This window comes from Tyto alba, unplaced genomic scaffold, assembly GCF_018691265.1.
Source record: "Tyto alba isolate M040663 unplaced genomic scaffold, T.alba_DEE_v4.0 Super-Scaffold_8, whole genome shotgun sequence".
Lineage (NCBI taxonomy): Eukaryota > Metazoa > Chordata > Aves > Strigiformes > Tytonidae > Tyto > Tyto alba.
Window position 1 is genome coordinate 5,297,546 of NW_024881329.1, and position 13,242 is coordinate 5,310,787.

The 13,242-nt window shown below is 38.5% G+C and overlaps 2 protein-coding genes across 5 annotated transcripts in view; one reads left to right on the top strand and one right to left on the bottom strand.

Annotated features, from left to right (window-relative positions):
* SERGEF (secretion regulating guanine nucleotide exchange factor) overlaps window positions 1-13,242 on the top strand; it is a 152,557-nt gene that overhangs the window by 136,038 nt on the left and 3,277 nt on the right. The gene's annotated exons all lie outside the window — the stretch shown is intronic.
* Window positions 5,330-13,242, bottom strand: part of KCNC1 (potassium voltage-gated channel subfamily C member 1) — a 128,936-nt gene continuing 121,023 nt past the window's right edge. Inside the window, exon 3 of one of the 2 annotated variants that reach the window (XM_042784467.1) lies at window positions 5,330-7,412. In XM_042784467.1, the coding sequence (XP_042640401.1) occupies window positions 7,231-7,412 (182 nt within the window). In that variant the 3' untranslated portion in view covers window positions 5,330-7,230. The remainder of the gene's footprint in view (window positions 7,413-13,242) is intronic. The other variant, XM_042784466.1, reaches the window with a different exon arrangement.

A 13,242-nucleotide genomic window follows, 5' to 3' on the forward strand; every position in this document is an offset into this window, starting at 1 on the left:
CTGCTGTTCTCCTGACTCTGGAATTCAGTGCTTAACTTAATCCCCGGGGTCTGTACAGCACAAATGGTGGAATTAGCACTGACTTTTAAGAATAGCTTTTTTGTCTCAACAGATCTCATGTGCATTCAGGAACCCTAAAATGGCTTTTAACATGGATTCTGTGTACTGGACTGAACTGAATTCCATTTTCACAACATACTATTTTCTTTTCTCTTTACTATATGGCTATTAATTTATGGATTTGGTACGAATGACTGATATAAACCATACATTTTAAAAATCTTCCTTGGGATAGACAGATGTCCCTCATCTGTAGATGGGGAAATAAAAGCACTGAGGAGAATTTTCCTATGGAATTTCTCTGTAAAGCAGGCCTATAAAAAGTCATCTTTACCTTCAGAATTCCCTTCCTTGAGTTCTTTTTATGACTGAATAAAGTAGGATGGGTTTATTTCATATCAGTCAGCATGTGAGAAAGGACAGTTAAGTAAGGCATGGTGTCTCATCTTACGTTAAATTTGAATGTTCATGTTCCAAGTATGTTCTAATTTTACAGATGAGCCAAGATTCCGGGACCCAATAATGTACTTGCTGATGAGTTTTTATTCACTTTTTTCTTTAGTTCCAGATCTACAAAGAAATGTGAATCTAATCCCATGGATGATTAAATAAAACAGATTTTTTAGAGTTCTTTCATTAATGATTTTCATCACACAACATCCATGGGCTCAAGCTGAGGTCAGACCATGTAGTAGAAGAGGTGGTGTAAAATGTTCTGTGGCCCAAAGAGATAACAATATAAATAGCTAAAATTGGCAAGCAGTCAGCGAGTAAGTAATGCCAGCAGCACTCAGAGGGTCAGTCCCCAGCTGTATGCTGCTTCTTGTGGTGGTTTCTGCCATTTGTCAGGAGGGAAGGTCTGACCAGATCCCTTCAGAGCTCAGGAAAGAGCATTATATTTTTGCTTTGTGTGGGGTAATACTTCCTCTATAAAGAGAAGGCTCGGAGTGACAGCACTAAGAGAAGCAAAGTGTTAGTAGTGGAAACTGATAGCTGGAAATGAAGGAATTGGTCTTAGTTTTTTGCTCGCAACTACAGTCAAACTTTTTTCCTCATGGCTTCTTTTCTCATTTCAAGGAGAAGCAATTGGTCCCCTTGCCGTTCCCATCAAGGCTAACCTTCTCTGCTTAAATCCTGTTAAGACCTTTGCTGATTGCCAGTTGGATAAGCAGCTTTGAATCCATCCATGTAGTCAGCCTGAAGGAGAACTGGTTACCTAATCACATTGTCAGCTAAGTGATTTTTGCAGCTGCTGGGCCTTGGGTCTAACTAGTGCATGCTGACATGAGGCTGAACTTGATTTACTTTTTTATGTGAATGAAAAGTTGTGGTCAGTATCATGTTAGTCAAATGAAATCTTCAAAAGTAGAATTATGCTTTGGAATGAATACAAAGTTGTCATTGTTTAATTGTTCCATGGAAAGCCCCAAAATTTCTCAGTAGCAAAAGCATCTCCTGCAGAGAGAGCAAGAATTATTTCTCCCTGTGAGAGCTTTGGGAGCTTTCTAAAACAAACAAAAAACCCCAACCAAACAAAGGAAAACTCCACAACATAATTAAAAAAAAGAATGAAATAAAGCGGTGTGGGAACTGTAGACTAATTAATTAGAAGGATCCCCTAAAAAAAATCTGAAAAGGATGGCCTTTCATGCTAGAAAGTGAACAGTTCCATCAGCAAGCTTTCGGCAAGACACATTTGCTAGGAGATAAGGTGTTGAAAATCAGAGCTGCTGAAATTAATGGAATCATATTTCAACACAGTAATTTAAAGGCAGCTCTAAACAACAAAGAGCTACTACTTAAACATAAAAATAATGCATATTTCCTAAGAAATTAGTGAAGTATAATTTTTTTTTCCTCCATAGTAATAGGTGTTCTCATGCAGAAGTTGGAAACAAACTTCATCAAGTAGTTGAATAAATTTATGAAGTCCTCTTTAAATTTAATCATACACAACTGCCTTTGAATCAAGCCTGCTTCTTTTACTTTCCTGCAGTGTATATTTGAACCAACTAGATACCAAAGATGCAGTGAAACTATATCGATAGATAGATCATGATGTTTACTGAAGTGGCACCTAATGCGGTGCTGATCAACATGCTATAGAAGGTTTTATGAACTGGACAACATTTTGAGTTGTCTTGTATACATGATATTTTGGAAGATTAGTTTACATCTGTATTCTCAAAATTGTTTAAAGATTTTAGGGGCACTTGAAATCTCAGCAAGTTTCAGATTTTGCCTTTGAAGTATCTGATTTTTCAAAAAGCTCAGTGTCTTCTGACAATCAGGTTGGGCTGAGCAGCTAGGGCAAGATTTGTCTGCTTTAACTTTAAACGATGTGTGAGCTAGTCAGATATCTGTAGGCAATGGAAAAGGAGATGGGTGAAAGGGTGATAGAAGGATACTTTCACTTCAGGAATTTGCCTTGGATGAAATGAACCCCTCTCTAAAAGTGCCTGTTTGTTGCTTGAGTATGAAATGAGTTAGGTGTCTAGGTGAAGGATAGATATTGTGCATACATATAAACATATAAGTAAGTAGAAGCACCACAGATGTTGTGGGCCTAGGCAAATTAAATCCCACTTCCAGAATCCGAGGTATGCTAAATCAATAGTGATCATCTACAGAGGGATGTGTGCAGAAAAAGAAATCGTGTTGTGCGTTGCTGCTAATTCAGGGTCCAAAAGCATGAAATCTGTTAAGCAAAAAGTTCTGCAAAATGTAGTCAGGCCTGAGGCAGGCACTACTGACTGTGAAGGGGGCTGGAGTGAGATGCGAGCAGGTGACAAAACGGTGGCAATGGGCAGTGTGTCTTTCTGTTTCAAAGTTGTGTCACTTCACTGTTGAAAACAGTTTTTTACAATTTGGACTTAAATCTCTTTGGCAGCAGCCAAGATGCTGACTGCTTCATACATCTACCTATGTAGATACTAGATAGATGTCTCCTATTTATGTATGCAAGATCCATAATTATATGTATGTTTTCTGTAGAATGCATGTGTGCATATGTACATACAAATATTTTACAAACACAAATGTTAAGTGTAGTATTGCCAATTGTGTTGTAATTTTTTTACTCTCTTTTTTTGAACAGTAAATTGATAAAGACGATGGGTGACTGTCGTCATTCTAAAAAACCTTGACCTGGTTGGTTCTTGTATCCTCTGTAATATTTTAAAATAAAAATTATGGTCTTCATTTTTAAACTTTCTGTATGAAAAGCTATATGGAGAGATTTTAAATGCTGATAAACACCCCCCAAAAAAGACTATAATTTAAGGAAAGAGAGCATTTTTTAAGTGTTCAAATTATTTGGGAACATGAGTCACTTCTGCAAAGTTGATTGGACAGTTAAAATTCTTAATCTTGCTTAACCTATTCCTGGGTAGATTTAGGAAGCCTCCAGAGTCAAGAGAATGTCATTTGGGTTCACCCATGGGTAGAGACTGTTCCGTTAGTAAGTGATCTTGAAGAGTAAAGATCTCTTGGATGTACTATACAAGAAATATTTTCATTATTGATATTCAGCAAACTTTAAGTTAGCACAAGACCTTTGAAGCAGGGTCAGAGAAAAACAGTTTTAAAGTTACTTAAGGAGACATCTCAACGTTGTGTGACTTTGTCATCTTCATATTTGGTTGCTCTGTTTTCCAGCAGTTTTAAAGAAATAAATTCAGCTTCTTCCATATTCATATTACAGGTTAGTGAGAACTACTTTGTATAGCATTCATTTGTTTGTATGTTATATATATAGCCCTATGGACATGCATGCATATCGTGTATTGCTTTTCTCACTGCAAACCAAAGCTTGCTGTTTCACCAGAAGCTTGGGCTGGTTTTGTTTTAGTCTTTTACACTATTTCATCAGTAATATTATCCGTAACTTAAAAGACTTTCATGCTATTACTTTTTCTTTGAGAGTAATGATAAATATTTGTCATAGTGCCAAGTTTGGCCTTAAAATATATATAATGTTTTTCTGTATAGCTTGCTTTCTAGGCTGCTTTCTATAGCTGCTCCTCCTGTGTGATTAGCTTAGTGCTAACTACAAGATGGAAGAAACTGGCTTTCTGCATGGACACAGGAAAGAACGGGGAGGCCAATGCATGAAGAGACCCCATATTTCCAATGTTTCTGCTTCCTCAAAAGTGAACAAAGCTCTTGAATTCTTAATTTGGTCTAGTATTCTTGCAGAGATAAGAGTTAGGTGAGGTTTTTTGTTTGGCTGTTTTTTTTTATTTGTTCTGAAGAATACTTTGTTATTCCAGGTCTCTGGCAGGCATGATCCTTCCAAAATGGTGCCAGATATTCCTGTCTTGATTCCAGCTATTTTCCTCTTCTCCCCAATGTTATACAGAGGATCAGATGGGATAACACCAAACGGCATCTCAGGCACCCAGCTTGCGTTGTCCATTCTGGTCCCCTGACCTTCTGGAGCTGGCATGGCACCTCTGAACCCCTCTGCCCATCAGCTGTTCTTCCTGTCACTGTGCCAAAGACAGATTTTACTTTGCACTCTCAGATCCCTGCACCTGATGCATAAATGCTGTTTTCACTATGGCTATTCTCCCAGGATCCAGAAAAATGTACTAGAGGAGAAACTTTGAGAAAACATCTCTGTAATATTAATTGCAGGAGGTTTTCGTCTCGACACTCTTTTGTGCTTGCTTTGTTCCAAGGTCTGACTTGATATACATTCCCTGGACTTAGGGAGCTGCCTCCAATTCAGAATTTAGGTGCATCTTGTACTGGTGGAGACAAAGTGGTGAGGTGTCCCCAAAATGTACCTTGAGCCTACGCGGCAGACGTGTTGTTTGCTTTTCATAATCAGAACAGATCAAGTGGTGTCACTTGGCACCCAAAGTCTGAATCATGGGATTTTTTTTTTCTTGCTTGCTTTTGTCTTTTGTCACAGTTCTGTCAACTATCTGTTTTCTTCTTTGGAAGGGATGCTGTTAGTTCACAAAACCATATTATATGAGATAGTTCACAAAACTATATTATGTGAGATAGAGGGGGATGATGGTTTTAAGCAGCAGCAATGTTAATGTTGGGGATGTTACAAAGTCGTTTAGTTTTTGCTCCTTTTCTAAGCGCTCAAATGACCCAACCATTATTGTATCTGAATAGTTCTTGAGTTACCCCATTTAGACCCCAACACAGTGACAAGTGTAAGGATCCCTATAACAGTAGGCACAAAAACTGAGACAGATAAACAAGGCATGTGACCCATGGGAGCTTTATTAGATGTGCACTTGCACTACAGTACAGTGTGGTATAGGCACACCTGAACCAGATACAAGTAGGTTAACTCAAGTACAACAGCTGCAGCACAGAGGAAATGTAATCCACAGATCCTGCCCAGAAAGGAGGGTTAGTTCATCCTGAAGTCTCTCTGACTACAGCTATGCTATAGCTTGTATCAAGCTAGGTATTTTAAAGCTCTCACAGGTACACATGTACTACAGTGCTGTCACTTTTAAAACCACACTGTGACACTTGCAGGGAATCCATCATCTGAGCCATTGTGTTACGATAAGATTACAACTTGAAACTTTGCAAAATAAGGCATCCTAATAACGTCACTGATGAGTTGCAGCTACTTGTGTTGTGAGGCAGTGTTTGCGTAGCTGTGAGAAAATCTACTAGTTCAGTCAGTAAGAAGGAAACTGAAAAACTCAGTGACCACTCATTCCCTTGACTTCTTCTCTTTTCATTTCTAATACTTATTACTTCTGGACTTCACCTCATATTACTTGTTAAGCATGGGAAAAAAGCCCTCACTTGTGTGATATCAACAAGTAGTTTTTCAGACTTCACTCAGCAGTAATGTACATTCATATCATGTGTCTTGAAACTTAATCAAAATGCAGCCTTGCAATTAATGAAAATGAAAGGGGAAAAGTCCAAACTAAAGCCCATTTAAACACAAAGCTATTTTACAGAAGATGTCCGCGTGGAAGGTTTATACACTTTCACTTCTTGGTTCTGAGTTAGAGAATTGTGTTCTGCAGAAAAGGACACCTTCAGAGATAATCCCCAGAATGCTCACTTTTGTTCAGTGCAAACAGCCCTTCAGGGGAAGAGAATAGCAGTCAGATAAGAAGAAATTGTAGGTAAATGTGACCATATGGAATATCTTTTTACCTTTTGTTGCATCATAAGTATTTTTTACAAGCTGACAAGGACTGACAGCCATATATAGCCTGGTCTGCATGATCACCTTAAAACTACGTGCTTGTAAATAGATCAATGTATGATACAAAGAGTTGCTTTATAAAATGTGTTAAGCACCAAAGCATTTCCAAAATATTATTTTCCAACCTAGCTGCTCTTTCTTGAGGAGAGGGTTCCTGAGAGCCCAGTGGGGTCCTTTGTTTCTGACTTCAGTCAACGAAGTAGGAGGAAGCACCATTTCACCTGCATGCTGCTGCTCGTCTTGCCATCTGTATCTTCTCCTGCTCTATGATTTGCTTAGTGCTTTGGAAGCTACATGTAGTACTGTAATGCAGTTTGAGGGGTTTGGCAGATTCTTTCTTCTGTGTTCATCACTGAACTTTTTTATCATCTATTATTTTTCCTAGGCCTGTGCTGAAGATGGCCTTCAATTCTAGGTCTTCGATGTAATGTTCTAGGTCAGAATAAATCGTAACTGTCCCCTCCTTTTCTTTATATAATCATTTACATCACTTAAAAGTGTGTGTAATTTGAAATGGTAATGCTTTATACCCAGAAGCACATGGGTACAAATGGCCATGGTGCCATATGGTCCCATGGGACACTTGAATGACTCACACCCTATATGCGTTTTGACATACTGCTTCATCCATTCTATTTTGCATGGATGACCTCTTACTAAGTGCTTAGTATAAGGTATTTTCTGTATGTTCTGTTTCACGTCATAGAGGGGATCATGAGACTGCAGTCTCTGGCTCAGTGATGAGATTGTGGTTGTCTATTTCTGGTCATACAAAGTTAAAGCACTGTGACACATTTAATGCCTGTCATTCAGAGAGGCAGGGATGCAAGTTCTGAATGCATGTCACTCTCTGCCATGCCTGATATTCTGTTGGAGCAGACATTACTGCCATGTTCAGAGCCTCAAGACAAATCTCTTCATTAACTAATTTATCAGGTGGTTTTGTCCTGTATTTAAGAAAGCAAAATTTAGAGATTTTCTTGTCTTCTACAGGTGTAAAATAAAGCATCTTTAATGCTTAATCCTCTCTGCACTGCAGCTGCTTCGTGTATGATATAATCCTCATGTATTGTCAGTGGACCAGATACGTTCAGTCTTGCACAAAGTCGTGAGCCCAGGTTTTGTTCTGTGTTGAGTTGGAGATGCTTTCCTGTTGGGAAGGAATTGACACATTTGAGTAAAACCAAAAGGAAAACCTTGTGCAGCACCCTTCAGCTTTAGTCATAATAAGTACCATTTGTGTTTCACTGTGAAAACAGAAAAGTCAACAGTTAATCCTTGCATCTGTAGTTACAAGTATGTTGCTTTAAACCCTAGGGTATAGTTTTGTGAATTTCTTCTTCATGCTTTTGTCTTAAAAATGGCATTGCATAACTGAGAAGGTAAAAACAAAATCTGTCATAAACTAACCTGAATGATAACCTAAACCATGGCTTATTTGATGTAACGTAGAATGATTCTTTTAAATAGATGCATATTAATTTGTGCAGTGAACCATTCAACTCCTGCTTTCAAGTGTCTTGTGAGAACAGAACAAAATTTCTATTGTTATTGTATATTAGCAAGATAGCAACTACCTCTAGTGAATGGGCTCAGTTATTTGCCTGATACTTAAAACAGTGCATAGGAAAATGTACACCACCACATTTGTATAAAACTGCTAAGACTTTACTTGATAAGTGCCTTTTACTGTATCTTTCTCTACTTCCCTGCACTGCTGTATGTTGGACTCCCTCCCCATATTCAGTTTTCAGGCTGTGCCAGATGTGCTACATTGCCCTTCACTGTGCACTTGGAAATTATATTATCATAGACATGATTCTTTTCCCTTCCAATTTTGTAACTCCTGGCTATTCATATGTTATGGAAATGAGGATAGTAAAGATTAGATGTGCTCTGTACTGCTCATCTGTTCGTCATTTGTGGGATAGATACTGATAATGCAGGAGAAGCTAGAAAGTAGACTTTCCCAAATTAAATTAATTTGAAAGGAGATTTGTAGCCTTATTGCTGCATTTTACAGTATTCCACATCCCATCATGGCTCCCTAAGCCATACTAAGCATCTTGTATACTCAAGTTGATTTTCTGACTCTCTTCAATAGTTAGTTGTATATTATAATTGGATATTTTGACAATTAGCCTTGAGGCCCTGACCCAGTTTGAAGTCCCTGCTGTATTACACAATATACGAGTCAGAGAGAGGGTCTGACTAACAAGACAATGCTTCTGCTGAAAAAAAAAAAAAAAATCACATATTAATTCAGCTATTAATTTAGAGCACCGGGTCAGAGAAGTCCATATGATGCAGGCTTCATGCATTTGTAATGAGTAGCTGTTTGAGGCCATTGGAAGTTGTTCTTTCCAGGTACCAGAATGAACCACAGACGCATGACCTGAAGTAATCTAATTTTTTCACTTGTGTAAAACCACTGCTGAGGAGGGGACTGAGTGGTCTCAGTCCACTGCCTGGGAGGGCTACTAATGATGTAAAGGTAGAATGAGGACAGATTGTTGATTGGAGGATAACTTTGAAATGAGCGTGTCTTTAGCACCTTGACTTTGTACTGCATATAAAAAACGTTTGTTGTTTCCAATCTGTATATTGTGTTAGCACTGCAATGCCTGTGATTTTTATCCAATTTACTCGCGGTAGAGTCTGACACATCTTTGAGGGTTGTGGTCCTAAGCAACTCCAGCAGCAATTGGATGGGCTGCCTGGAGCACATGGCAGTTTGCTCCTTGAGAATGTGGGTATAAATGTAGCTCCATAGTAAAACTGGCACTATATGAATCTCATAGTTGTTTTCTACTTTTAGAGGTACCATATAATGTCTTGGGATCATATAATCTTATATTCCACTTACCAAACTTTGCCTTTAATAAGATTTTACAGAATGCTTAGACTTCCCTTTTAGTTACGAATACATTTCCATGTTTTTCTGCAGAAAACAATTGGTACCAACCCTGTTTCTTATATTCTAAAATTGCACATCTTTTGCTCTAATGACAGAATTGTTGCTAACAAAACCCCAAAAATTTAGAGGGATATTTCTTTTATTTTATGACACCCTGGATTGACAGATGTTACGAAAAAACAGGAAGACTTATTCACTTGTGTTTTACAACTCTTGGGGAGAAGTATAGTCTAAATCTCCTTCTGTGTAGTATTGTATTGTTCCTTGTGAGGTTTTGAATGCTTTCAAATAGTCAAGGGGGGATGGCTGAGACACTGGAATTTTGTTTGTGGTCCAGCCCTGATGCTGTTTAACATCATTTGACTTTCCCTGGGCTGATCTCTTGCCTACTGTAATTTTATCTATAACCATCTGTAGAGTAGCACTAATTTAAGGTTAAAAATAATTTCAGATGTTGTGGAATATTGCTAAGAGCTCAGAGCCTATACAATAGAGCTGTACTAAAATATTTTAACAGATCCTTAAAATGTGAAGCTGTCTGATGAATAGATTGGCTTCAAGATACTTGGGTTGTCTTTAAAGCAAACTTCTGTTTGTTTGTGTGGTTGGAAGAGTGGGAGAGGAGAAACAGAAGAGAGACAAGCTTTTAAAGATTTCAGTGATAAGCCTCCAGGGCACAGGCTGGTTTAGAAACAGACTGCTTGTAGCCTGAAACTAGGCTGCAGTGATATTTGTAGCTTCCCTGTTTCCAGTTTTCCTTGCTTTACCTACAGACCAATTGTAAGGATGTGATTTATCATAACCTGTCTTCAGCTGTTTAAAACTGATATGCCTAGGCTAAGACAATCACTTGGTCTCCCTCTGTCGTCACCAGAGTGAGAGAGATTTGCTTTTGGCACCAGTGTTTGGATGAGTTGCCTGTTGGAGAGATGTGCATGACTCCATTGACTCTTGAGAAAAACTAGAGGATAATGATCTATAGCCAAGTTGCTTGATTTTTAGGTGGCTGAAGCTAATGCAGTGAATCTCACCCAGAGCATCTTATTTGTTAACACTGATTCTTTGCATCTGAAGAACAGAGTACTTGGCAACAAGGAGTGACTCTCAATTCTGCACTTCCCCCAGAATCCTGTCCTCTGTCCAATATGCTGCAGCTTTATTTTACCTAGAAGTACTTTTTGCCAGTTTAATCAACCTCTGGATTTCAGTTGTCACTTCAGTTACCTTGAAAAAAGCCTCAATAATTATTGCAAATAGAAGGAGGGCAGTAGCCCCTTCTTGTTGTGTGTGACCAAAACGGATCTGTTAAGGTTTTTTTTCTTCTCATTTTTTTGTACGTTTAATGTTTGAGGAAAAAAACCCCATAGTCTTATTCTAGACTTTCATCAGTGTGACTGTGAACTCAAGAGAAATTCCTTTAGGATTATGCTGTGTTGCCATGAGTTCTGTGGTCTTGTGTGCACTCTGAGTATTTACATTTGTCCTGGTTTCATCTGGGATAGAATTAATTTTCTTCCTAGTAGCTGGTATAGTTCTGTGGTTTGGATTTAGGATGAGGATAAAGTTGGTAGCAGAGGGATGTTTTCGTTACTGCTGAGCAGGCTCACACAGAGCCAAGGCCTTCTCTGCTGCTCAACCCACCCCAGCAGTGAGTGTTTGGGGGGCACAAGGGGCTGGGGGGGGCACAGCTGGGACAGTTGACCCCCACTGACACCCCAGACCCTATAGTGTCATGCTCAGAGAATAGAGCTGGGGAGGGGGGGGGGGGGGTTTGGCCAGGGGGGCAGATCGCTGCTCAGGGACTGGCTGGGCATCAGTCAATGGATGGTGAGCAATTGCACTCTCCATCACTTGTTTTGTATATTCTTTTATCATTATTATTATTTTCCCCTCCTTTTCTGTCCTATTAAACTGTCTTTATCTCAACCCATGAGTTTTACGATTTTTCCAATTCTCTCCCCCATCCCATCGGGGGGAAGCAAGCGAACAGCCGTGTGGTGTTTAGCTGCCTGCCAGGTTAAACCACAGTGTTTTAAGAGGGAAAAGGTGAATGCGATGTATTATGCTGTTTCATTTGATCAGTGACATCGAGCAACTTTTCCTCCTCACCTCACCAAACACAAATCATTTGGTTTGAGAATGTGCTACAGTGCTTGTTTTAAATTTAGTTAAAGCAATTGGTAGCTGTATTAATACACATCGTTCTAATGGTGTTTCAGCCTGGGAAGGTATGGCACCGGCAGAAAAATTGAATTTTCTCCTGAAAGCATGTACAGCTGCTGAGGCTGTGTTGAGGTTTTTATCAGCAATAAACTGTGAATAGAAGCAATCAAAAAGAAAACAAGAAAAAAAAAAAAAAAAAAGAAAGGGGGGGAAGGAAAAGGAATTGAAATTAAGTGGTGCCCTTTGTCCCAAGACTAGCCATTAGTTCCCCTTAATGAAGGCCTATCTAACTCTTCAGATATTCTTTCTGTGGCATTTTTAAAATGGGTGCTTCATTATCTTCAATCTTTGACTTCAACTTCTGTGCCAGTGATTCACATAGCTGCTTGTTCCCTCCTGGCCAGTGTCACTGCAGTCATTTTGCCCAGCCCTCCTCCAAGTTGATAATATATTATTACAAAAAAATGAACTCTGTGTTTTCTGCAGATGATGTTTCTCTGACAGAAATCTAGTATCTGGCTTTTTTTACAAACCTTTTTCTAAATCTTCTATGGGCAGATGTGGTAGAGTATACCTTTTATTTTCACAACAATAATTCTCTGCTCTTTAGCCTCCCTGACTTCTGACCTGATGGTGATGAGAATCCTTTTTGTGGCCTGTCATTCTGTATCTGTCAGCTGCCCTTTCACCCCTTCAGATTTATGCCTAGCTTTCCATATATGTATGAGGCATTTTCGTATATGACCAGTCATAAATTCTACTTGCTCTCTATTTTTCTTTTGCCAGTTTTCATTCTCGGCCCATTTTGGTAACCTTGGAGCTCACTAGAGTCATGTAGAAAGATCTATTTTGTGGCCTGTCTATATGCTTGGGAGAAGTAAAGGCTGGAAAATACTCAGTGATCCTTATTTTAGGGGAGTTGTTCTTGTCTAGGGGTTTCCTAGCTTGTAATTTTTTCTGTGATGTTTTTTCAAAAGTTGTTTGATTAGATATATTTAACAATTTGAGAGGTTAATACCCTACTGTGCTGTTTCTTTGAATATTTATTATGCCACTAATGTTCTATTGAGTAGTTTGTAATTCAAGGTGACCAAAAACTTTATGGCTTCCTCTCCCTTGTCCTGATGGGACAGGATAAAAACAAATACAATCCTATAGTCAAATATAGTGAGCCTCCAGACAAACATGCAAGCTGTTGTACTAATTGCTAGTGATCTAGTAACAAAAAGCTTACTACAGTCATCTTGCTAGTGTAAGGACACGTTATATTCCCTTTTCATGAAACTCAGAAGTTTTCCCACTCAAAGTAGGCTTATTCTGCAGGTTCCATATAATAACTGTGCAAAAGAATGCCTTTTCTTAGGTGCAGCTGGTTTTCTTTCTTTGAATTTTTTCCCTGAATAATTGTTCTGTGGTATGTCTTTAGTCTTGGTTTGTGATGTCTTTTTCCTGTTTGTTAATATTTACATAAATATTTTTATCTGGAACCTTACCAAAAAAATTCCAATTAACCTCTTAGATGTTCTGATCTGTTGATATTTAAATGGGATATGTTGAACATTAACTTTTTGGTACTTTTCTGCAGCACATGCATGTGCATTTGTGATACAGGTTTGGCTGTCAATATTGCACATGCACAGTCTTGAGAAAATCTGGTGCCTTCTAAGATAAGAGTAACAGAACTGCTGTATTAGATGAGATGTATCTAGCCTACTCTGACATTCTAGTGGTGTTTTTGTTGTGTTCCATTGCCTTAAAGATTGTCGAGAAAATTAAAGACCATTGTTTAATTACCTCTGACTTGAGTAATGTTTACACTTAATTACAGAAAAGGAGAATTTTAATATACTGATATGTAAAGAAAACTGATAACAATTAAATGTTACTGGATTTGCAGAAG